General features: G+C 42.6%; 2 protein-coding genes across 5 annotated transcripts in view; one reads left to right on the top strand and one right to left on the bottom strand.

Annotated features, from left to right (window-relative positions):
• The window catches only part of LOC126194678 (protein phosphatase 1 regulatory subunit 14C), a 940,541-nt gene that overhangs the window by 588,630 nt on the left and 324,273 nt on the right, over nt 1-27,638 (bottom strand). The window contains exon 1 of one of the 3 annotated variants that reach the window (XM_049932880.1): nt 2,839-3,019. The exons of the other annotated variants lie outside the window; for them this stretch is intronic. The gene's annotated coding sequence lies outside the window, so the exon portion shown is untranslated. Of the gene's footprint in view, nt 1-2,838; nt 3,020-27,638 lie in introns of those variants that run through there. 3 annotated transcript variants of the gene reach the window in all.
• LOC126194676 (uncharacterized) overlaps nt 3,182-27,638 on the top strand; it is a 660,760-nt gene continuing 636,303 nt past the window's right edge. For both annotated transcript variants that reach the window (XM_049932877.1, XM_049932876.1), the window contains exon 1: nt 3,182-3,670. In XM_049932877.1, the coding sequence (XP_049788834.1) occupies nt 3,335-3,670 (336 nt within the window). In that variant the 5' untranslated portion in view covers nt 3,182-3,334. The remainder of the gene's footprint in view (nt 3,671-27,638) is intronic.

Here is a 27,638-nt window from a genome sequence, read left to right as displayed (position 1 = left end):
CCCGCATGCGTGTCCAGTGTGCTAACCACTGCGCCACTTCGCTCGGTATATGTGCAGTAGTGTATAAGTTATATCAAGATTGCTTAATGTGACCCTTGAATATGTATTGTCACTTACAATTTATTTAACCCTATATTTCATTGCTGTGGTAACATTACATCGGTCGCTTTTAAATTAAATGTACAACACGGTGTTTCATATAATACTGCGTTCGACTAATTTTTATTGATCACTACATACACTTCGGCTGAATTCCTAATTATAGCTTTAGATAACTAATTTAAAAAATAAATCTATAATTCGAACACTAGTTCGAATTAGTGAGGTTCGCCGTATACCGAAAATAAAGCGTCAATCAAGGCCTCTCGGAACCTACCTGATCTGTGTGTAGATCCTGCCGTGGCTACAAAAAAGCATCACACAGTTTTATTTGGTTCACGAGCTAATATCGTATGATATATGTCCAGTGCATGCAGTTTAATAAATAATCTGTTGCACAAATAGCAAAATGTAAAATGCGTGCCTGTTGTGCACACGATCTCGCGTGCTCCCTTCGACACGCAAGCGCCGCTAGGACTTGATTTGCAACTCTCTGCGCGTACATTAGAGAGCAAAAAAGAGGAAGCTATATTTGCTTACGGATTACTGTTAAGCACGGCACTACCACTACAGTTCCTGAGTCCGCTAGTATTAGTTTGCAGGGACGAAGCCACAAATTTGCGATAAGATACTTCCAGTGTATCTCCCACGGCAGCAGTCGAAGAAGACCACGCCACAAATTTGTGGTACGGTATTTCAAGTCTATCTCATACTCTGTAGGTCAAAGCAGACTATATTGCAATGGTTTCGTTTGATGTAAAATAGCATTTACTACTGCCCTTCACAATTCTGCATTATTTATTTTTGTATGACGCGTTTCGGGTAATAATTGCCATTATCAAGGGTTTTTTTTTTTCAAGAGAATTACGACATTTTTTGACGTTGTGTTTGTGAGGTGTGAACTGCAAGATATCGGTACCTTTACTGTAATATGAACACGACCAATTTTGTTATTACCTTTATTTCTGTTACATACGGATGTCTTCATAAGTGGACAATTAAAAATCCCCAAAATTAATTTTTGATTCGCCACTATGACAAAATTACGCGTGTTTATGTTACAGTAAAGGAAACATAATAATCCATCAGCTCACTGGTCACGTCCCAAAATTGCATATCATAATACATGAAAAACACAGTTGATAGTCGGATTTTTTTTTCCGAAACGTGTCGCGCAGAAATTTAGAGAAAATCATGGATGACAGCACAAATGTTATTTTATAACAAACAAAATCAATGTTTTCACAGCTACTGATCATTTCTGATGGATAAAATAAAAAATGACAGGTTAAGGTCTTCTGATCATGAAATCACTTGTAAAATTTGAGGTCTATTTCTAATGTCAATAATCCTGGGTCGAGTCACGATTTTCAAGCTTCCGCTCCCCAAATTATAAGTACGTTTTCAGGAATTCTACACGAAAAAAAATTAGCTTTGTTTTAACAAGTTTGTTTGCGTTGCAGTTTTTCGTTTTGAATTAATCTGAATTCGTTACAAACAATTCGTTCCTAGCTAGAATATCTTTAACTAAAATTATTTGAATAATCAATGTAACTGAAAACAGCTTAAAAAGAAATCGGTATTTGAAAGTCTCTCAACAAGTTTTATAACACTTCACATTACCTTCTTATAAATAGTTTTGCACGTTATGTACTGTACACGTTTATTCGGTCAAGCGCCATCTCTCATCATGTTCATCGATCTGCCGGTTAAGACGTTCGTTGTACAGGTAATGATTTGATTCTACCGTTTGCTGCTGCTTTGTATCTATTATGCTTGTCTTCACTCTCTTCCTGATGACGGAGTCGTGGTTATTCTGTTACGCGCGTTTTGCCATTTTTGAATAATAGCAGAACTGTACAATACAGTTGTCAAACATTTGCTTATTTAACACGTAACTTCGATCTGTTTGGAGAGAATTATCATTCGGGGCTTTCTATCAAAACTAGATACAACATTTTAACAGCTATTGAATACTGAGCACACTATAAATGATGCCTGCATACTTTTAGTGAAAGTACGTTTACACTCAGTACGGCCAGCACAGAACTTTTACATATAATCTCTCTATTGCAAGGGAAAGAAAAAAACTTATTAGAGGCTCAAATACCTTGTCCGCAGCCGTCAGCACTACGACATGCAGTGCAATATTTTGCGGGTAATTGCAACAAAATTATTTATATCTACATCCCGTAACATTTTGGATTCTCCTTATTTCCGAATACCCATTCTCATTGCGAAAGATATTCTGTGTTCACCGGATGATTTAAATCAACGAAATAAGGAAGATGAGGCTAGTTTATAGTTATTGTTTCCTTAACATTTTTTAAGTAGCGTTTACACGTTTTGTTGATAGCCTAAACACACTCCCAGGCGCACCAAAAAATTGTTTTGTTTTTCTTGGTAAACCTCTCAGAACACAAAAAAATCATGTAACAGAAACGGTATCGCAAACGTATGCTTGATGCACACAGTTTTAAGGCGATAAAAACAGCGCATGATTAAGGATAAACAGGATTTTCACACAAGAAAATAAACATCTAGTTACATCAAAAATATTTCATACTTCCGATTTCCCCATTCATTATTCTTATTTCCTATCAATGAAACAGACAATTGTGTACTATCAGAATTTTGTCTGAAAAAGGGCAGCCAGATTACGAAGCTCTACTGTTAGCGAAGAGTTTCTAAACAGTGTTGTTTGCAGCAAAAGATTTAGTAAGTATATCACAAACTTACCGGTTCGGATGAAAAGTGGTATATAACTGAGCTACGGATGCTCTGGTGCGACTTTGACTATCGAGAGAAGAGAAACGTATCACTTGCACATCACTATTCAATCCGAATTTTAATTATTTAACGCGTACCGGCTACCAGACAACCACACACAACCTACACAGCTCCACAGCCTAACACACACTGAGTTAAGGTAACAGACGAGTTCTGAAATTCGCCGTCAGATGTCGGCCTGCTAAAGATTAGTTCCAACAAACGTTTCATGAGTGCGCTGCGGTCGGCGGCTCTGTCATCTAGCGGGAGTACGACGAACTACTAGCGCATTTGCAGAGAGGTTCCTTTGGAGTACCGCGCAAGCTCGCCGAATCCAGATATGCCTATCTCAGACAATTTATCGATCGCCGTTGCCATTTTATTTTCACAGCTGATGGGTAGTTGAATAAGATTTCTTCGTAGCTGAAGTAAACGTCCGTCGCGAAACTTAAAATTTAAACAGGTCATGTATATCGAAATGTGGAGTCTGTTGAGAACTGTTCTGTGTTTGCTTTTTATAGTTAGCGATTTAGGCATTCTAGGAAGCGTTAGTGAAAACGTCAGGGAAAATGACAGCAAAGTTTCTGGAATACAAGACAACAACATAAAGAAACGCTACGATGCTGACATACAAAACTGCATAGAAAATTTTGATATTCACAGTGACAAAATCATTCGAACGCAAGACTCTTTAGATATGGGAGCCAAATACATAAACGAAGTGGAAGTAGCATCAAGAGAAGAATGTTTAAGACTGTGCTGCGAAACGAATTCCTGCGATGTTTTTGTGTTTGAAGAAAAGGTAAGTGCGCAGCTCCTCTTTCTTGTAAATGTATTCACCACTGTTGTCGAATTATTAGTGCACACTTAGCGTAAAATGTTGAGTTGTTTTCACCAACTTATTTATAAAAGATGAACGTTGCACAAAATCTTAACAGTAATTTGCAAGACAGGCTTTGGAAATAAAACAGTGATAGGTAACGCAGATTTCATATTACCAGGATTACGACATTTGCGGTATTAGACATTGTGTCAATAATCATAACTGCCGTAAAACACATTTTTTTAGACCGGTTAAACCTGCTAGTAAACTTCGAGTGACACAATTCAATCTCGTAACACGTTATACCTGGAGTGAGTTCTGCTTATGCTACAAAATTTTGGAAAAGACTAGCTCTCAGGCACTTGAATGTTTGTGATTCGTATCGTTGCTACGGATTGTGGAATGATTTGCCACTGCTTTAGAATTTCCACGAAACTTGCCAACATGTTTGGAGACAAGGATTCATCTAGTAAACGACTGACAATTAGAGAATTTGAATTAGGTAAATAGAATGTACGACATACTCGACCAAAATTTCATCTCCACTCATTTATTTAAATTTCAGTCTGCTTTCACCGCCATTCAGTTAGACGCACTTGAAATCGTACTTTTCGAGACTTTCCCAATGTAGTAACAGGCTATAAAGTTTTCACGCATTGCGTCATGTCCTGTCGTAGAAACTGCACAATATTTCAACGAGGCAGGACGTTGTCACCTTCACGTGCACTTGAAGGTGAAACGCAGCTGCTAATTGTAAATACTGTATTGTTTCTATGACAGTATCTAACATAATACCCGAGAGCGTAACATGCAAACCTAAAATTGTTGCTTTCGCCAAGAAGAACTAATTCCCATTAAATAGGCTGTACATGCGTATCACTGTTCCGTATTCATTCTAAGGAATGGAAAAAAAAGTTTCCTCAAACGTGGGAATTTGGTTCTGAAAGTGATAATATTGCAATCTGCCGTTATTTTTAACTGCTTGTTCGTCCATTTTGCGGTGGTAAAACTACGTAATGGTACAGGAGAGCGCGATGTTTTTGGTACTTGCGTATTTCACTGGTTGTGTACCGCTCTGTAACTCAGGGTAAATACCGTGTTTAGACATAGAGGTACGTCAATAATAGTTAATGTTAGCATTACTTTTTAGCAATAATCCAAGGCTCGCCCAGACCGTGAACACCACATTTTATCCATTTGATTCAATTAATTGTTGAGCAGGCGATAAAAGTTTTTAATTTTACGATTTGCATTGTATGTGATGGAACAGAACTTCTCTATGGTTGTTTTTTTCGAAACTTTGTCTAAGGACCGGCTGTAAAACTCTTAAAAGATTTAAAAATTAAAAATTATTTCTCTGTGCATTATTTAAATAACAAGTACTACTGGGGAAGACCCACAAATAACAATAGTCACTTTATTTAGCGACTCGGAGTCTGTAGGGATATTGCAGAATTTTTACTCCCGTTACAGTGTGAGGAAGGTCCAGAGATCTTGTCCGTTACTCAGAAGACACACTGATATCTTTTAGTGACAGAGAGAGGTTTGCAAGGTGGAGTGGTTAATTGATAGCATTTAGGGATGGCGCTTATTGCTGAAACAACCGGTTTTCAGTTATATCGGTTTTTCTCCACGCCAGATTAACCTGACTGTTAAAACCACTCAAAATAACCTGTTTCTGAAACAACCGATTTTCAGTTTTTTATTCCTGTCATTTCCTGTAGTAAAAGTAGAAATCGAATAAAGACTGACAAATTATAATTCTCTGTTTCAACCTACATTGAATCAAAATATTTAATTAAGCAAAGAAAAGGAAACGTTGCCCGTCCACCGTTCGCTACTTTTCTCGGCAAGTGGTAAGTGGTTGAATACTACACACAATAATCAGTATTCTCCTATTGGTTCAATTTTTTGAAACTTTGCTCACAAATTATGCTGTAACCAGGAGTCAGCCCACAAATTGGACATTACAAATTCTCAGTGCTAAAGGGTGAAAACTCAGGTTCAAGAACCGTTTTTCGTGTTAATTTGTCCGATATTACGTAGACACAGGGAGCAGATCAGCTACTTTCTATTTTTATTGTATACTATCAGTGAAATGTTACATTTTTAATTTAATTGTGTTACAGTAATTTCTTTCCTCTTACCGTTTCACAGAAATGACAGCCAAACTTTTAACCTTTTAAAGCGAATGAGGCATTGTTCCCAGACCGAGGTTGGTGCCATTCTGCAAATGGGGCGGCAAGTGTTGCACTCTACACGTACACGCATACGTAAAGCCAAGACACACGGCAACAGGGACGTCATTGCCTCAGCGAGGCTGTACAAATTCTTATGCCGTGTGTTTGTTGCTCATTTCTGACGGCATTGTTATTAAAACAGCACTAATCGCTTTTCCCATTTTTATAACAACGCAGTATTTTAAACCAGTGCAAATTGCACGAATAAAATTACTTTTTTTTAAAAACATTCGTTTAAAAACGAAAAAATTTAGCGCTGCTGAAATTTATGGAAACTGATGTTTCGGTGTTTTGTTATTAGTGAAAAATAAAAAAAAGCACGTGTGGTAACCGAGACCAAAGAATAACCGAAAAATACCGGTTATTCATAAATAAAATACAGGTGTCTGTCTTAACCGGTCGGTTTTTTCCCACCACTCGCAGCGTAGTGCTAATCTCAGTCATGTGCACCGAAACCTAAGGCATCAGGCGTAACTCTGTTGTTTGTTCTTGTGGTTTTCTAATTGAAGACTGATTTAATGCAGCTCACCATATTCTGTGTATGTCTGCTCATCTCTGCTTAACTTGCACAATCTACTGCACCTGAAGCTATGCGAACTAACTTATGGACATCACACACATCCATGCACGAGGCAGGATTTGAACCTGCGACCGTAGCGGTCGCACGGTTCCAGACTGAAGCGCCTAGAACCGCTCGGCCACTCCGGCCGGCGCTCCGCATTTCCCTCATAGAACCTGTTCCACCAGTGAGTCCACAACTGGTCGTATCAACTGGTCATGTCAGCACGAACAATGGTTCAAAAAATGCACTGTAAGACAAAAAAAGACGCACCACGAAGGAATTATCCGAATGGGGCGCAAATCGGTAGATGTGACGTACAAGCAAAAAAAAAAAAAAAAGAAATTATTAAAATGTAAGAAAAATTGGATGACTTATTCAAGAGAAAGAGCTCGTAAATTTAGCAAGTCAGTAATGCGTTTGTCCACCTCTGGCGCTTAAGCAAACAGTTGTTCGGCTTGGCATTGACTGACAGCTGTTGGATGTCCTACCGAGGGATATAATGCCAAATTCTGTCCAACTGAGGCGTTAGATCGTCAAAATCCCGAGATAATGGCAAGACCCTGCCCATAATGCCCCAAATGTTCTTAACGGGGGAGAGATCCGGCGACCTTGCTGGGCATGGTAGGGTTTGACAAGCACGAAGCCAAGCAGTATAGCTCTCACCTTGTCCAAGTATGCATTATCTTGCTGAAATGTAAGCCCAGGATGGCTTGCTACGAAGGCGTAGAATGTCGTCAACGTATAGTTGTTCTGTGAGAGTGCCGTGGATGACTACGAAAGGGGTCCTGCTATGGAAAGAAACGGTACACCAGACGATCACTCCCGACTGTCGGGCCGTGTGGCGCGCGACAGTCAGGTACATGTACCACTACCATCTGGGGCGTATCCAGATGCATCTGTGCTGGTCATCGGGGCTTAGTTCGAAGCGAGACTTACTGCCGAAGACAACACTACTTCAGTCAATGAGACTCCAGGCCGAAACGTGTCTGCAGACGCTCCGCATTGGGATATCAGCCTGACTGCTGCCCGCCATACGGCTCGACAACGAGGAGTGACGGTCTGGTGTACCATTTGTTTTCATTGCAGGACTCCTTTGGTTGTCATCCGCGGCACACTTACAGCACAGCGGTACGTCGACGGTATTCTACACCCCGTTTTGTTGCTCTCCATGACATACCATCCTGAGGTTACATTTCAGCAAAATAGTGGCCTCCCGCACATGACGAGAGTTTGTGCTGCTCGTCCTCGTGTTTGCTGAACCCTACATTGGCCAGCGAGATCACCGGATCTGTCCCTAATTGGCAACGTTTGGAAAATTATGGGCAGGGCATTTCAACCAGCTCTAATTATTTACGATCTGATGCTCCTGTTGGGCAGAAGTTGATACTATATGCCAAACCGAATAACTGCTTGCATAATGGCCAGAGGTGGACCAGTGCGCTGTTGACTTGTTTAATTTGTGAAGTTGTTTCTCTTGAGTAAATCATCCAATTTTTCTGAAATTGTAATCATTTATTTGTCTGTACGTGTACAGCACATCTTCCCATTTCTGTCCCATTCGGATAATTTCTTCGTGGTACGTCAATAGTTCCTCACCAGATTACTAGTAAAGATATAGTCTCACAAACAAAGGATCGCCCAAAGGCGAACCAAGCCTGACCAAGCACTGCCAGGAGGAAAGCTCATAAAACAAAGAGGGAAAAATGTAGTACTGTGGATAATGATGCTTATAATACTACTTACTATATAAAGACGAGGAAGATGTGTCAAGTGTAAACTATTGATGAGTGCCCTGAGAAGCGGTTCGGCGTTGCACCACGACTCCGTCAGGCGCGATAAACTGCTCCTGCGATGCTCAGCAGAACGATGTCTACAGAGAGAAGCCCGAAGTCGACACGTTCCACCTGTGGGTTGTGCTGCCCTCGAGTTTCATTGTAAACCCTCGTCAGCGTATTGTCACATCGAATTAGTTGCCAGAGTCTTAAAGCAGGCTGCCTTCCGGGACACGTCGAGTCAAAAACTTACACCCACGAAATGACGCTTGCCACATCGCGAACGAAGGCCATATTGAGCACCTGATGTGTGATTTACAAACTTGGAGAGATGCCCTGTCCACGTATGTGTGTTTGTTTTCAGTATGTCTTGTAGTTGGAGGTAATTACGTATGATCCCGTATGCCCAACCCCTTGAGAAGCGAAACAACGGGAAATATTCTTTTCATGTTGTTACTTATTAGTAAGACATTAATTAAAATATCCACGCATTAATGTTTTTGAAATGAATTTGGTAGTCACAGGGTTCAAAACCATCCTTACCATTGTGGTACGCAGTGATCATGAGTTGTAACGTCCCCTTAGAAAATTTAATGAATTACTGTGCTGATAAACCTCTTACATTATTTGATTTTCAAACAGCTGAGCAGAACTGAGCGTATTCAGACATTTTGCTCTGTACCTGTTCTGATCAACACTAAACTGACACACAATATTTTTAGTGCAACGCAATCTGACTTTCCATAATCCCTACAAAAGAATGGCCCTGACTAACATTAACCTATACCTTTCACAAATCACTTACCTCACAAAAATCTTCGTTACACGAACTACTGCAATAAAGCGAGCGCCACTACTGGCAGCTAAATAAAACTTTAAAACTACTGAAGGGACTAACTACTGATACGCATAGTTAGCAAATGAAAGCTGTTAACAGCCAACTGCCCACTACATTTGAGACTATTCCAACAATGCCACCCAGCCACAGATTGCACACAGCACAGTCAGTGATTTTCATACAGAGCGCTACATGGCGTTACCAACATAAAAACCTAAACAGCCTATTTACGGAGTTAGCTTGGTTGCCAGCAGATGCGCCTGATAAACATCGACGACAGCTTCGCCGAGGCCAGTGCCTATCGCTGCTAACGTGTTGTTTTCCAAGCCTATAGTCGCACTTGTAGTGACCTTTTCACCCCTCATTTGTTCTGTGTTGTGCGACTGGAAACGCAGTTCAAACACAATTTTTAACGAGGTTTTTGCTTCATCGTTTCGTTTCCCCATATAAATTTAATGGCATTGCATATAATCACACGTGTCTCATTATGAAGAACTAACTTTGCAGCTGTGATGCGGAAATATTGGCGTGACATGCTGTGTAGTAAGGAGACGGCTAAGCAAATGCTGGAACTGCGCAGATCTGCAGACGATAGTCATCTTCAGAACAAAGGGCGGAATCGACCAGCGCTCACGACGAAAGTGTGTCTCTGCCGGTGCCACGTTACTTTGCTTCTTCGGCGACAAGATGCCTGCATGCCATCCTTGCCCAGTTAGAGAGACTGCTCCGTCTTCGAGGTAGACGGGATGCTAGACCATGAACTTAGCTCTTTTTCGTATGCAGTGACAATCAGGCCACTTCGCATGTCGTTTGCATCGAACTGTTTTCCCAGTTTGTCAACGAACTGCGTGACGAGTGAATACTCTCGCTTACCTAGAAAAATTTTCGCCAAGTGTGATGGCCTCATTTCCGCGGCAGCGACATAGTCACAATTGCTTGATGCCACTGACCTAGAGTCTGCTAATGTAAAAATTTATACGCCACTTTACCATGGGGCAGGACAGCAGACAGCTCACAAATCGATAGCCTCTACATTAAAAGCCCGCCAGGCTGTGTGGCGCACGTAATGGATTCTTGACGACCTCGATGGTATCAGCTTCTTTCTTCCGCCACGTTATTACAAATATTTCTCACTCTAGATTTATAGATATCTATTATTTAGGTAACTCAAAAGAGTGAATGTAGCACAAATTATACACTGGTGTGCAAAACTTAAAGACGAAATTAACTTCTGCGTTATGTGTCACAGTCATCGAGACGATAGAACTGCTACAGTATAGAACAGAGGGCGAGTGAAAGATACACGAAATAAAACGGACAGAGGTAACATTTTTATTCGAAGACATTGAGCTCACTGCGATTCACGACATTACAAACGGCGGGGCATGGTACTTAGTAGGGAGTTTGATCACCGCAGGCAGCATTGTAAGCTCGGCAGCGTGCTCCCATGCTCGCCACAAAGTTGGTAGAACGATCCATTCTTCCACCAGAGCGGTTGACAACTGCTGCATGTCGTTGGTACATTTGGACGTGCTGCACTACGCCTTCACAATGCAGCCCACCGTGCTCGACGGGATTCGAATCGGGGGAACGAGCAGGCTAGTACGTCGGCGAATATCCTCTCGTTTCAAGAACTACGTCGCTTGCATAGTTCGGTGTGGTCGCGCATTGCCATCCGTAAAATGAAGTCAGGATCGAATGTACCCCTGAAAAGACGCACATGGGCATGGTCTACAGTGTCACAACAACGTTGACCAGTTACTCTACCGTTTTCAAAGATTTGGGGTCTATACGCCCATACAACATTATTCCTCCCCACACCGTAACACATGGACCACCAAAACGATCTTATTCGACAGTACTGAACGTACCCTCCTATGGCGAGAGGTGGGGATATCTGATGCTCCTAGGAACGTTGACGATCATGATTGTTTTGGTGGTCTAGATGTTACGGTGTAGGGAGGCATAATGTTGCATGGATGTACTAACCTCAAAATCTTTATACACGGTATATTCACCGGCCAACGTTATTGTGACACTGTAACTCTTCCCCAAGTGCGTCTTTTCACGGGAACATTCGACACTGACTTCATTCGTAAGGATGACAATTGTGCCACAGAATCGAACAGAGCTGTTGGTACTGGAGTACATTTGGGGAATAGACTGCCCTGTCCATTCTCCCGACTTGAATCCCATCGAGCACGTCCACAGGCAACAACGACCACCCAGCCGTCGACAGTCGCCCTGGTGGAGGACGTGAGCGCCCTACTATAAGAACGCCTTTACCAGCCGTGTAGCCAACACGGGAGTGCGCTACAGAGCCTGCAGTGCCGTCTGTGGTGTTCAGGCACCCTATTAACAACCATATTCCGGCTATTGTAATGCCAGGCGCTATAGTCTGGAACCGCGCGACCGCTACGGTCGCAGGTTCGAATCCTGCCTCGGGCATGGATGTGTGTGATGGCCTTAGGTTAGTTAGGTTTAAGTAGGGGGACTGATGACCTGATGACCTCAGGTGTTAAGTCCCATAGTGCTCAGAGCCATTTTTTGTAATGCCAGGGAAGCATTAAGAATCGCGGTGACTGCAGTGAAATTACTGTCTTTACATTAATGTTCCATTTCTGTTCGTCTCATTGAGTATTTATTTCAGTTACTTTCTGTACTATATTGCAGCAGTTTTTTCTATATATGGTCCAAGTTCCATCGAGCTTTGTTACTTGGCAGTGACACATCATGTAAAAGTTACATTCACTCTTAAGTGTTCCACACCAGTGTATTCTTAAAACTATATTTTACGATATTTTAAGTGGCCACCGGGATTTTATTAGTGTTTACGTTAATGAGTCTATGTAGGGGGACTTCCTTTGCTCCTCCAACTGTTCCCCGAAAATGTCGTTAGGATAGGGTTGCCAGTGTACTTTTTAGTACACTGCGTGGAACTATTTGGTATTGTGATGTCATTGGATTAGCTGAGACGACATTATGGCAAGAAATTCCTCATTTGCTCTGATTCTTCAAGTGTCCGTCTTGCTATTGGTCAGATGTACCCAGCGGATAGGATGGACCAAGATGTCCAAGACGTATTCCTCCGGTAGCAGGGCAGGAAAAGGAAAGAATTTTCTGCCGGGTTCCAGGGCACATAGGAATCCGGGGAAATGAACTCGCTGATGCAGCTCCCTCCACCTCCTGCCGGCAGTTCAGTCCCCCTATGGGCAGTCACCACGTACTTGACCCGGAAGACAATGTGTTGATGGGATGCTCAGTGGCTGGGCAGCAATGAGCTGCAGTCAGTGAAACCTTCAATGCGACCGTAGCCTACCAACTTGCGGCCACGACGAGCTGAGGACTAGTCCTTACAACGCACAGATTGGTACATTGTCCATTAATGCAAGGCTTTCTCTCACCAGTGTGATGTAGCATATTTTATTTGAGTGAGTTCTACACCACGACACGAGGGCAGACCTGGGTCTCCACAGCTCCTGCCTTCTATTGTAAATGGCAGTGACTCAAGTGTGATTCGTGTTTTAAGGTTTCCAAAATATTAGATGTGAGATTTTAGTGGATTGCAGAGTGGTTTGGCCACCTATGGTTTTTGTTATCTAGCTACAGCAATATTTCCCCTTTTCATTTTATCTGTACTAATACTTTATACTTGATTTTATCTACAGTTTTTCTGCTGTGTTTTATCTGCTTTTTATGGATGGTCCATTATGACTCTCCCGATGTCAGTGTTGAACTTTAAATTCGAGTTTGTTGATGCAGCTTGGTATTAAAACTTATGTTTTTAAATTAAACTATTACCACTCCGCCCCCCCCCCCCCCCCCGCCCGCTTCGTCACTTTTTATTTCATGTAAGGATGCTGGTAACATTGGCATTTAGCGCCCGAAATCATAAATGGCAACTAACTAACTCTGATGTCTTAACACCTGTAACGCTTCATATTGATTTTCCGACCCTGTTAATTAAATTATATAGAAGCAGCCTAAAATTAGTTCGTGATCGGATCGTGCCTATCAACAAGTGCGATCGGCTTGGAAAGGGAAACGTTAACAGCGGTACTCCAGCGCTGCCCACTAATAATGGAGTGAACAGGTGATAGTCAAAGGCACTGTCGACTTTTCATATGGACAAATGTATCATTTTTAAACATAAAAATAATGACTGTTAATTTAGTAATAGGCCAAAATGAAATAATAATCGACACACGTGGCTTGTGACGCTTGTTGTTACATTTTCTGATGACAAATATGTATCTAACATTGCAATCCACGTTCACCGGCAAAAGTACACGGGAAAACTCATATGACATCCACACAATTCTCATTTTAAAACCGATCGCAGTAGAAATAAACTTTCTCGATAATCGTTGCAATGACAGCTACTGTTATGGTGTATGCCTGCGGCGAAGGCAACACACACCAACCACCGGGAGAGGAGAACCAACTAGCGACACAGGGCCCTCTGCTCTTCGGCATCGATGATTGATATCCATTGTAATGCTTCTGTTTTGAAGAGATACAGATTAATAAATGAGTCGGCTGTCCTGAAAGCTTATTATTACCCTGTTAGCAGGTAAAATAATTCCTACTCGCAAATAGTCTCTCAGCTATCCGTAGAAAAATCGGATTCCTTTTCATACTACATGGATTTCTGTTGCCAGAATAAACAATACTAAAAAGAGACGGGGGGAAGCTATAAACATGTAACATACAAGGAGTTACAGAAATCAATCTATATTGAAGATCAAGAACAGGTTAAATAAGAGTCCGCCTTGTTTACTACGGGACGATATTAACCAACAATTCTGCAGTACTCTTAGGAAAGGCTAATAATTGTACAGAATAGTTAATAATCCAATCCGTAACTACACCGAAGATGCAAAGAAACTGGTACACCTGCCTAATATCGTGTAGCGCCTCCACGAGGAAGCAGAAGTGCGTAACACAACGTGGCATGGACTCCACTAATGTCTGAAGTAGTGCTGGAGGGAAATGACACAACGAACCCTGCAGCGTTATCCATAAATACGTAAGAGTACGAGGGGGTGGAGATCTATTCCGAATAGCACGTTGCAAGGCATCTCAGATATGCTCAATAATGTTCATGTCTGGGGAGTATGGTGTCCAGCGGAAGTGTTTGAACTTAGACGAGTGTTCCTGTGGAAACTCGGTAGCAATTCTGGACGTATGGGGTGTCGCATTGTCCTGCTGAAATTGCCGAAGTCCGTCGGAATGCACAATGAACACGAACGGATGTGGGTGATCAGAGAAGGTGCTTACGTACGTGTCACGTGCTTGAGTCGTATCTAGACTGATCAGGGATCCCATATCACTCCAACTGCACACGCCACACCCCATTACAGAGCCTCCACCAGCTTGAACAATCGCCTGATGGCATGCAGGGGTCATGGATTCATGAGGTTGTATCCATCCCCGTAAACGTCCATCCGATCGATACAATTTGAAACGAGACTCGTCCGACCAGGCAACATGTTTCCAGCCTTCGGTTCCGAAAGCCCATATCGATGATGTTTCTTTGAATAGTTCGCACGGTGACACTTGCTGATGGCCCATCATTGATATCTGCAGCGGTTTGCGAAAGGGTTGCACTTCAGTCACGTTGAACGATTCTCTTCAGTAGTCGTTGGTCACACGTTGTTGGTCCCGTGCTTCCAGAATCCTTTTCCGGCTGCAGTGATGTCGGAGATTTGATGTTTTACCGGATTGCTGATATTCACGGTACGTCCGTGAAATGGTCGTACGGAAAAATCCCCACTTAATCGCCACCTCCGAGATGCTATGCCCCGTCGCTCGTGCGCTATGACACCACGTTCAAATTCACTTAAATCTTGATAACCTGCCATTGTAGCATCAGTAACCGATCTAACAACTGCACCAGGCACTTGTTGTCGTATACGGGCGTTGCCGACCACATCCCAGTATTCTTCCTGTATTGGTATCTCTGTATGAGAACAAGCATGCCTATACGAGTTTGTTTGGCGCTTCAGTTTATATTACCAAATTTGTATCCCAAACGCGGTACCAGTTGCAGGTTGCCTATCTAATCTTCCAGGACAACAAAAAGTTGATTTTCATTATTTTGTGTTATTGATCTAATTCAAAAATTTAAAATGCTGTCGTAATATACTAATCAAGAGGTATAGTCTTACGTTGAAAGTTTTATGACAAGAATAAAAGTATCACTGTAAGATGCTGTGTGTTTGTCTTGAGCTAGCGCAACTGATGGCGCATAATGCCGGGACTATATCCACCGAGTATTTGAGAAGTAGAGCACTTGCCGCCTTCCAACAAACTTCACGCATAATTTGAAACCTTAACGAAACTTCATCTCGCTGATATCCGACAAAATGATGAAAAGAAAAAGTTTGTCGCTTACTTCATTTTCGATCTTCATGCAGTAAAACTTCAGCTTCAGGAATGCTTTTTAAATTTATTACTTCTTTACTACTAACTTTATTTGCAACAAATGAACGCAGACAGTATCCACATAAGCCACTGAATGTACCTCATTGTACAACACATAGTTCAGGAGATATGATGACATAAACATGGAGATGAGTGAAAAACTAGCTTTTGCTTAAGATAGGGCGCGAATTACTCACTTTACATTCATGCATTGTTTCATAATGGAAGCATCTAGCGACTTCCAACAAACTTTAAGCATAATTTCAAACCTTTCGTAAGCTTTCTCTCGATTTCATGCATAAATCAAGATAGTTAACACATTAACTCACGTGTAGAGTAATCAGATGTGTAAAGCTCTTCTAAATGTGGAATTATGATTCTTTAAAGACTTGGTAGTTTACTGCTGGAATTATATTCATTGAAACGAGTTGAGCTACTGGGAGTAACTAAAAAGATAAATCGAGGTTGGCCATGAGAAGTTCAAAATCCGGATACAAAGGGCGGTAAGCAGAAAAATTCTTACTACATGTGCATCGATGTACACAAAATGAAATGTGAGTATGCCATATTTAGCAGGGAGCCCCCTTTCAGGGAGTTCAGCCGCCTGGGGCAAGTCTTTGTGCTTGATGTCACTTCGATGACTTGCGCATCGATGATGATGATGATGATTATGATGATGATATCACAACACACAGTCCCCGAGTGTAGAAAATCTCCAACCCGGCCGGGAATCAAATCCAGGCTGCTCGCATGGCATTCAGCCACGCTTTCCTCTCAGTCCGCAACATATCAGGTAGATGTCCCAGGGTAGTCCGTGCACCTGTGGTATTTTTAGTGCCAGTATGGCATAACGGATAGTGTAGGAGTCTAATAAGCAGAAGAGCTGAGTTCATTTCCCAGCAATGGTACAAATTTTAATTCATTTCTTTGGCCTACATCTTTATCATAGATAAATCTGAGATGTAGTATGTCTCGGGAATAGATACATGTGAGATTCAGTATGCCTCAGGAATACCAACTATGTATTATTAACGTTCTCGTAGTCCACAGCTGTCCAAGTGCCTTCGAGTACTACCATAGGTACACTGGAAGCGCAGGTGAACGTCCCCCATAGCATAATACATCCCCATACGGCCTGCATCCGTGGCGTTGTGCATGTTTTGAGCATCAGTTCGCCTCGACGAAGGCATATCCAGCCAAGGCCATCGACTAGGTGTAACAGGAAACGTATTTCATCGACAATTCAACACGTTACTACTGATCCACAGGACAATCGCGATGACCCCGTAAGTGATGCTGCACTGGCCCAAAATGTGAAAAACATGGACTCCGAAACTCGCGTGCCTGCACCAGCATTGTACTCTGTCGTCAATCTGCCACAGATCGCCGCATATCGTGCTGTAGAGAACGGGCAAGCCTTCGCACTCCACGGTCTGTGATGAGCTGTGGACGTCCAGCGCCTTAACGACTGTCTGTTGCTTCATCGTTCTTTATGCAGTTTACATAGCCGCTGACAACCTAACACACGAACAGCAGATCAACCCTGCTGTTTTTGAGATGCTCGTTCCCAGGCACCAGGCTATAACAATCTGCCGAAGTCAAAATCGCTTACGTCAGTCGATTTACCCATTTCCCTGTGGCTAGAATGGGGATTAGTCCCTGTTCCTCTTACATACTATTCGTACCGTGTCACCTACCCGGAACGCTAACTGGTGGCATTCGTTGTCGTTGTGGGCAGATGGTCATAATGTTCTGGCTCACCATTGTGTTATTTCCGAACCAACACTGATGGTTCTCCATTCCGGATTAGGATCAGCAGCGGACTGGATATGACGCAGGATTGTGGTTTGCCTCTCATGAGGAAAATTTACTAATTTATCTAATTCATTCACGTGAAATGATAAAATCGACGTGGACAAATTCAGTGAATTAAAACAACTGTCGATAAAAAAATTCCGTTTGAGGGCGCTGCTGCATTGTGTATGCAACGTAGCGTGTATATAAGCATCGATAAGTAGGCAAAGGATTAGTATACCAGTCGTGTATTTACTACGTACGTGTTGTTAATACGGAAACGTGAAATATGACATTTTGTTACTGGATGCTTACAAACAGGACCGACATTTCTTGCTGCCGAAGGACGAATACCGGTAGATATTCACCGCAGAGGGAAGAATCTGTTTGTGACAGCATGTCATATCGAAATCCACCATTATGGAATGGTGCGCCAAGTTCCGTGCTGTTGCTTCACGTTAACGCAAGTCTACAATACCACAAACGTCGTTACGCAGAGGTTACGCCAACTCAAGTGGGAGACACGTGAGGACCCTCCCTATAGTCCTCATCTCTGCTTATGATGATATCGCTCCATCGATCCCTTAGAAAAGGCTTTGAAGGATCGACGATTCCTGTCGGAGGATGATGTGCAGTAGACAGTTACGGACTTCTTCACGCAGGACGACACGTTGTTTCATCAAACGGTTGTCTTCGACCTGGTGCGTCGGTAGGATGATAGCTTCAATGCCCACGGCGATTTTGTGTGATTGGCACACCGATTTTTGGACTGTACGGCCTTCGTAATAAAACTTTTTGATCATCCCCTTATATATCAAATAATACGAGTGAGGTACTCCCAGTAAACAGTGAAATCAAATACAGTGAATTGTTGTTGGACTGGGGCCTGAAGCCGTATTTCCTGCTTCCACGAATATTCCCCTAAGCGATTAATCTGCGTGACAAGACTCCAACCCTTCCTAAAATTTTCATTTTTAGTGTTCTCTTCAGTCACTTTCTCTTCAGTCACTTCGGAACATCGCATCTCCCTACCGTGAAGTCCCCAATCCAATCATAAATTTCGTTTGGTACCCCATATGATTGCACTTTCGTTAGTAAGAATTAGTGTGATACTATGTCTAAGGCTTCACAGACGCCAAGAAATAATGCATCGGAACTTGCCTGCCTTAATAAATGGCTCTCAAATTAGAAATTAGTGACAGTCACTTTAATGTCCGTTTCTTAGTAAGGACGAGTAAAAAGTCACGTTTCTCTTTGCATTTGCTTATATTAACTTCGTCTGACAGGTTGGTTCTTTGCTTTACGACTTCATATTATTACAACTTTTGAAGTCCTCTGCTTCATTTGTTTGCTTCTCTGCTACTATACCTAATAAGGAACGTGATGCATGAGTAAGGACATAGATACAGCAGAGTTTTTCAGCGATCCAGGAAGTATTTATTTTATTATACGCGCTGAGACATAAAAAAAGGGACTCACCACGAAGAAGATATCCTAATGGGACAGAAATCGGCAGACGTGATGTACACGCGCAGATAAACAAATGATTACAATTTCATGAAAATTGGGTGATATATTCAAGAGAAAGAGCTTCGCAGATTAGCAAAGTCAATACCGTGTTGCTCCTCATCTGGCCCTTATGCAAAGAGTTATTCGGTTTGGCATTGATTCATAGAGTTGTTGGATGTCCTCGTGAGGGATATCGTGCCAAATTCTGTCCGACTGGCACGTTAGATTGTAAAAATCCCGCTCTGGATGGAGAGCCCTGCCCATAATGCTCGAATCGTTCTCAATTGGAGAGAGATCCTACAACCTTGGTGGCCAAGATTTGGTTTTGGAAAAGCGAAGACAAGCAGTAGGAGCTCTCGCCGTGTGCAGGCGGGCATTAGCTTGCTGAAACGTAACCCTAGGACGGGTTGCCATGAAAGGCAACAAAGCGGGGCGTGTAATATCGTCGACGTACCGCTGTGCTGCAAGGGTGCCGCAGGTGTGAAACGTAGGAGTCCTGCTACGAAAAGAAATGGCACCACAGACCATAACTAGTGGTTGTTCGGGCCGTATGGCAGACGATAGTCAAGTTAGTATCCCACCGCTGTCCGGTGGTTTCCGAACACACCCTATCTGGCCATCGAGCTGTTCGAAGCGGGTCTCACCACTGAAGACAACTCCACTCAATGAGATTCCAGGCAGAAGACGCGTCTGGAGAGACGCCTCACACAGCGGTGATGCACCAACCTCACTGTAGGTTCTTTGCTTTACGCCTTTATTTTATTATTACTTTTGCAGTTCTCCGCTTTATTTCTTTGCTTCCGTACGGGGTGTGTCGTTTATATTTCATTCATTATTTTTTTCTGAGAGTAGTAGTAGTAGTAGTAGTAGTAGTAGTAGTTGTTGTTGTTGTTGTTGTTGTTGTTGTGGTGGTCTTCAGTCCTGAGACTGGTTTGATGCAGCTCTCCATGCTACTCTATCCTGTGCAAGCCTCTTCATCTCCCGGTACCTACTGCACCCTACATCCTTCTGAATCTGCTTAGTGTATTCATCTCTTGGTCTCCCTCTACGATTTTTACCCTCCACACTGCCCTCCAATACTAAATTGGTGATCCCTCGATGTCTCAGAACATGTCCTACCAACCGATCCCTTCTTCTAGTCAGGTTGTGCCACAAACTCTTCTTCTCCCCAATTCTGTTCAATACCTCCTCATTAGTTACGTGATCTACCTATCTAATCTTCAGCATTCTTCTGTAGCACCACATTTCGAAAGCTTCTATTCTCTTCTTGTCTAAACTATTTATCGTCCATGTTTCACTTCCATACATGGCTACACTCCATACAAATACTTTCAGAAACGACTTCCTGACACTTAAATCTATACTCGATGTCAACAAATTTCTCTTCTTCAGAAACGCTTTCCTTGCCATTGCCAGTCTACATTTGATATCCTCTCTACTTCGACCATCATCAGTTATTTTGCTCCCCAAATAGCAAAACTCCTTTACTACTTTAAGTGTCTCATTTCCTAATCTAATACCCTCAGCATCACCCGACTTAATTCGACTACATTCCGTTATCCTCGTTTTGCTTTTGTTGACGTTCATCTTATACCCTCCTTTCAAGACACTGTCCATTCCGTTCAACTGCTCTTCCAAGTCCTTTGCTGTCTCTGACAGAATTACAATATCATCGGCGAACCTCAAAGTTTTTATTTCTTCTCCACGGATTTTAATACCTACTCCGAACTTTTCTTTCGTTTCCTTTACTGCTTGCTCAATATACAGATTGAATGGCAACGGGGAGAGGCTACAACCCTGTCTCACTCCCTTCCCAACCACTCCTTCCCTTTCGTGTCCCTCGACTCTTATAACTGCCATCTGCTTTCTGTACAAATTGTAAATAGCCTTTCGCTCCTTGTATTTTACCCCTGCACCTTTAGAATTTGAAAGAGAGTACTCCAGTCAACATTGTCAAAAGCTTTCTCTAAGTCTACAAATGCTAGAAACGTAGGTTTGCCTTTCCTGAATGTTTCTTCTAAGATAAGTCGTAGGGTCAGTATTGCTTCACATGTTCCAACATTTCTACAGAATCCAAACTGATCTGCCCCAAGGTCGGCTTCTACTAGTTTTTCCATTCGTCTGTAAAGAATTCGTGTTAGTATTTTGCAGCTGTGACTTATTAAACTTATAGTTTGGTAATTTTCACATCTGTCAACACCTGCTTTATTTGGGATTGGAATTATTATATTCTTCTTGAAGTCTGATGGTATTTCGCCTGTCTCATATATCTTGCTCACCAGATGGTAGAGTTTTGTCAGGACTCGCTGTCCCAAGGCCGTCAGTAGTTCTAATGGAATGTTGTCTACTCCCGCGGCCTTGTTTCGACTTAGGTCTTTCAGTGCTCTGTGAAACTCTTCACGCAGTATCATCTCTCATTTAATTTTCATCTACCACCTCTTCCATTTCCATAATATTGTCCTCAAGGACATCGCCCTTCAATATACTCCTTCCACCTTTCTGCTTTCCCTTCTTTGCTTAGAACTGGGTTTCCATCTGAGTTCTTGATATTCATGCAAGTGGTTCTCTTTTCTCCAAAGGTCTCTCTAATTTTCCTGTAGGCATTATCTATCTTACCCCTCATGAGATAAGCCTCTACATCGTTGCATTTGTCCTCTAGCCATCCCTGTTTAGCCATTTTTCACTTCCTGTCGATCTCATTTTTGAGACGTTTGTATTCCTTTTTGCCTGCTTCACTTGCTGCATTTTGTATTTTCTCCTTTCATCAATTAAATTCAATATCTCTTCTGTTACCCAAGGATTTCTACCAGCCCTCGTCTTTTTACCTACTTGATCCTCTGCTGCCTTCACTATTTCATTCCTCAAAGCTACCCATTCTTCTTCTACTGTATTTCTTTCCCCCATTCCTGTCAATTGTTCCGTTTTGCTCTCCCTAAAACTCTGGTTTAGTCAGTTTATCCAGGTCCCATCTCCTTAGATTCCCACCTTTTTGCAGGTTCTTCAGTTTTAATCTACAGTTCATAACCAATAGATTGTGGTGAGAGTCCACATCTGCCCCTGGAAATGTCTTACTATTTAAAATCTGGTTCCTAAATCTCTGTCTTACCATTATATAATCTATCTGATACCTTTTAGTATCTCCAGGGTTCTTCCATGTATACAACCTTCTATCATGATTCTTGAACCAAGTGTTAGCTATGATTAAGTTATGCTCTGTGCAATATTCTACCAGGCGGCTTCCTCTTTCATTTCTTAGCCCCAATTCATATTCACATACTACGTTTCCTTCTCTTCCTTTTCCTACTGTCGAATTCCAGTCACCCATGACTATTAAATTTTCATCTCCCTTCACTAGCTGAATAATTACTTTTATCTCATCATACATTTCATCAAGTTCATCATCATCTGCAGAGCTAGTTGGCATATAAACTTGTACTACTGAAGTAGGCGTGGGCTTCGTGTCTATCTTGGCCACAATAATGCGTTCACTATGCTGTTTGTAGTAGGTTACCCGCACTCCTATTTTTTTATTCATTATTATACCTACTCCTGCATTACCCCTATTTGATTTTGTATTTATGACCCTGTATTCACCTGACCAAAAGTCTTGTTCCTCCTGCCACCGAACTTCACTAATTCCCACTATATCTAACTTTAACCTATCCATTTCCGTTTTCAAATTTTCTAACCTACCTGCCCGATTAAGGGATCTGACATTCCACGCTCCGATCCGTAGAACGCCAGTTTTCTTTCTCCTGATAACAACGTCCTCTTGAGTAGTCCCCGCCCGGAGATCCGAATGGGGGACTATTTTACCTCCGGAATATTTTACCCAAGAGGACGCCATCATCATTTAATCATACAGTAAAGCTGCATGCCCTCGGGAAAAATTACGGCTGTAGTTTCCCCTTGCTTTCAGCCGTTCGCAGTACCAAAACAGCAAGGCCGTTTTCGTTAGTGTTACAGGGCCAGATCAGTCAATCATCCAGACTGTTTCCCCCTGCAACTACTGAAAAGGCTGCTGCCCCTCTTCAGGAACCACACATTGGTCTGGCCTCTCAACAGATACCCCTCCGTTGTGGTTGCACCTACGGTTCGGCTATCTGTATCGTCGAGGCACGCAAGCCTCCCCACCAACGGCACGGTCCATGGTTCATAGTCTGTTTACCAATACAGAATCAGAAATATATCTAAGCAACGTTAAAACATTCCCATACCTGAGTAGAAGTAGTATACTATACCTATCGTGTCGTTGCATATGTGGATGACACAGTCCCAATGGTTAGCCATACAAGCTTCGTCAAAAAGTTACAGAATTTGAGCCCCCATAAACGCCACCGTGATACTTCAAAACACGCACATACTGCCGTGCAGCGATGAGCAACGTGCTTCCATTCTAGTACGCTAGAGGTCGCTTCTGCACATCATTTCACATAACTACAATAGAAATATTCTTTTTAGTTGAATGTATAACATCTTTCCGACAGGAGTTAATGCAAATAGATATAAAAGCGCAGATAATTGAGCGTAATATTATACAAGAAAGTGTAAGGATGAAGTAGGCTTTATTAAAAAAAATACTACCTGTTATAAAAATACACAGTGCCATTGTACAATGCAGTTGGTAATAAAAACAAAAAAATTGAAGCTCGCTTATAAAGCAGAACAAAACATGGCCGAACATTCTGTGCCTGTACAATTCTTTTGCTCATAGGGAGCATCCGAAACAGCTCACAATTATATGCAAAGAAATAGAAAACAATTGTTACCGGACATAATCATAGCTGTTTTCATGCGTATTATCCATTCGTCTGAGGTACACATGATTTCAGAAGTGCTCTAAAGTTTTTTTCTACTTCATTTATTAGCTACCTTTAGTCCTTTTGTTTTAATAACCAGTTGCTTTGTACAATGGTGTTGTGTATTTCTGCATCATAGTTTTTAATAAAGCCTCTCTCTTCGTTACACTTTAATGTAAAATATATAAGCACAGTTACGTGCGCTTTTGTATCTGTTTGCTCTAACTCCCGTTGAAAAGATTTTGCGCACATAATTAACGAATATTTATGTTTAAACCAGTGAAATGTCGTACAGTAGCGACATTCAGCGTTTCTGAGTGAAGGTTCGTCACTTGTATCAGTACGACAGTCTAACCTGTTTTCTCAAAGTGTCAAAATATATGTCGTTCAAAAAATGTTCAAATGTGTGTGAAATCTTATGGGACTTGACTGCTAAGGTCATCAGTCCCTAAGCTTACACACTACTTAACCTAAATTATCCTAAGGACAAACACACACACCCATGCCCGAGGGAGGACTCGAACCTCCGCCGGGACCAGCCGCACAGTCCATGACCGCAGCGCCTTAAACCGCAAATGATGTCGTAATGCTGCTGTATGGTACTCAAGTTTGGTAACTTCGTGACGAAGCTAGTTTGGTTAATCATTGCAATTTAAATACACTTAGCACTTAAACTGCCACAAGCATAACCAATTCACAAAAACAGCAATTGTAACGCTCATAAAATATACTAGACATCCATTGGAAAACATAGATGATCTTAAGACATTCCGCCGCTTCCAGAAACCGGATACAGTGCATTTAATGGAAGAGCTGAAAATTCTTGCTCATCACAAAAAGCAAGGGGCAAAAATTCTCAATGACAAACTGGATAGTGATTGTGTTAATTTTATCAAATGTTTCTCCTGTGTGTAACAACTCTAGTGAATTCCATAAATAAATAATTTTATTCGGAGACTACTCAACATTTGCAACACAACAGAATATAAAAGATAATCAACAGTTTAAATGTCGGGAATAGTCAGTGCAAGTAAAAATGTATAACTGAAAACTTTATGTAAATAACGTAATCCACAGAAAAATGTGGCACGTCTGTATCCATACTCTTCGTGAAACCGTACTGCCGTAATATCTCCGTAACACATTTTGATTGCAAGAACAAACAGTGTCACTGATGACTTACATGTGTGTGGTTTTCTTTGCAAAGGAAGAGTCAAAGTACCTGTGAGGTCACAGAAAAAATACTATTTCTAACGTTAATATGTAAAACACATCCCAAGATTTATTTTGTCTGGTTTTCCGATCGCAGTATAGTTTCAAAAACTCCACTACAGTGGAAGAAAGGCGGAAAAACACACATGGAAACATCAGACATAAGTCACGTAAATATTTGCACTTGACAATGAGAACAAATTCTCGAATTCGTAGGGCTAAGCACGAAACGATATGTTACTGCTCTAGTGTTTCTTTGTTTAAATCGTCTACGACACCGTTTCAGGCTTCCCAAAAACATCGATAATGATGAATGAAAGTAACAAATCATTGTGACTGTACCGCCCACATGTGTAACGAAATATGTTTAGTATACTGCATCTACGTAGGTTCCATGTTACTTAGACTGATTTCTCATTCGGTGTTTGTGTGATTTTGGATACTTTTGTACATGAAACTACAACCCTCCCCCCCCCTCCCCCCCCCTGCCGGCCGGTGTGGCCGAGCGGTTCTAAGCGCTTCAGTCTGGAACCGCGCGACCGCTACGGTCGCAGGTTCGAATCCTGCCTCGGGCATGGATGTGTGTGATGTCCTTAGGTTAGTTAGGTTTAAGTAGCTCTAAGTTCTAGGGGACTGATGACCTCAGATGTTAAGTCCCATAGTGCTCAGAGCCATTTTTTGAACCCCCCCCCTGGCAACCACGTGGCCCCAGGCTTTGCAGCATTTTTTCCCTTCCGTGCTGCATGTCTATCCTCTTGCTACTCTTTTTCCACTACCTTGGGAAACATGTCTGGGATGTTATTGGGAATGTCCTGCATTGTCTGTCGCTGACATAAGAACAGTCCCATCTTTGTTTTTCGCTCCCTTTTTCCTTTCTTTGTTTCCCTTCTCCTCTCGTTCCTCCGCTTCGGCTTTTGAGGTTCCTCTTTTCCTTCTTCCTCTCTGTGCGCTTTTGAAGGCCGGCTCACGCGTCTGACGCGTAACAGGTGACTGGATAACGCGTAATTCCCAGCTGCGGGTCGGCGGATAGTGTTCGCACGTTCCTCCTGGTACAGGCGAGGCCCAGGGAGGGCTAACTGCCTGAGCTGCCACCTTCCCAGATTGCCGATTGGTCCCTCTGTCAGGTGTTCGGGAGGTGTGAACAATCACCCAAGGCAGGTGCGCCCGCTTGGGAAGCGAGTCCTCAGGTGGAAAGACTGCGCCATCGGAGATACTGGCAATCATGGGAGATTTTCCGGCAATGAGTCAATCATCTCCCCCAATCAAACTCTACGAAAAGAAAACGCTGCTCCACGGTTCCTCGTAGTCTCACGTACTGAAGACGGCCAGTCCATCGCCACGGTAAATCCGTTTATTATTCAAGAAGTTGTTGATGCAAATCCTGGCCCTGTGAAATCCTGCTCTCGTTTATAGAATAGCACTTTGCTTTTGGAGACTATTTCTGAGTGTCAAGCACAACCGCTTGCTGCTTTGCTTCTCCACGGCTACCCTCTTCATGTCGAGGGCCATAGAACTTTGAATTCTTCCCGTGATGTAATTTACACCAGGATGCTCGACGGTCTAACTGAGGCTGAAATCCAATCTTACCTCTCTGATCAGGGTATCATTGCCGTTCAACGTGTAATGAAATAAGTAGATTCCTCCATAGTGCCCACCTGCGCTCTTTTTCTCACCTTTGATAGATTGGTCCTTCCGTTAAAGATAAAAGCAGGCCATGAAATTATCACAGTCAGCCGTACATTCCGAACCCGACACGCTGCTACCAGTGTTATCGTTTCAACCACACTAGAACATCTCGTTGACACATGCCCAAATGTGTAACCTGTGATTAGGATGCACATGAGGGCGATTGTCCGCCTCCTTCACCCTGCTGTATGAACTGCAGTGGTGGTCATGCCGCCTCCTCTCGGGATTGTTCCGTGTATCTTGATGAGCGGGCTGGCCGAGAGAACTGGGTAGAGGAAAAAGTGCCTTACTCAGTCGCTCGCACGTTAATGGCTAGTCACAAACGCTTTATTCTCCCGTCTTGTACCTATAGTTCTGTTCTTGTTACTTCTCGCTCCATTAAGGACATAGCCACGCAGACATGCGACCTCAAATTCAGCTCGGGGGTTGTCAAATGGCCCGGTGTCAGCGTAGCATCGTCAGATGTGCAACAAGCCGTCAAATTCTCGCCTCACGGGTCTAAGCCACCAGCTACACAACCGATAGGCTGGAAAGGACAGAAGGAGTACTCCCGTTGAGACTACTCTGTCCCTCCAGCCAAACAACACCCGAGTCTACCTCTATCCAGAAAGGCTCAAAGAAGTCCACCAAAGGCAAACGGTCTTCTCCTTTGCCAACTCGAAGATCCTCTTCCACGATGCCATCACGTGACACCTTCGCCCAGCCAGCCTCTGCATCGCCAGTGCGCACCACCAACCGTTTTTCAGCGTTGTACTCCATGGACTGACCGCATAAGCAAGCCGACGCTTCTGTGGACCCCGTTGAGCAGGATCCTCCCGCTTCTGTCTTCTCTAGTACCGACTCTACACCGGCTGTCACTCTGCAGTTGACACTTCTACATCTCTTCCTCATCATGACTACCTCCAATAGAATGTTCGGGCCTTCGGTCCCACAAAGAGGATTTACAGCTGCTTTTAGCATCACAACATCCCCTTGTACTCTGCCTTCAGGAAACGAAATTGCGCTCTCGTGACCGCTTTGAGCTTTCACATTTCTCACTAATTCGTTTTGACCTTCTCCTTGAGGTCGGCATTCCATCTCATGGGGGCGTCATGCTGCTCATACAAGAC

The sequence above is a fragment of the Schistocerca nitens genome, chromosome 7 (genome assembly GCF_023898315.1).
Source record: "Schistocerca nitens isolate TAMUIC-IGC-003100 chromosome 7, iqSchNite1.1, whole genome shotgun sequence".
Taxonomy (NCBI): Eukaryota; Metazoa; Arthropoda; class Insecta; order Orthoptera; family Acrididae; genus Schistocerca; species Schistocerca nitens.
This window is presented reverse-complemented; position numbering and strand designations above follow the sequence as displayed.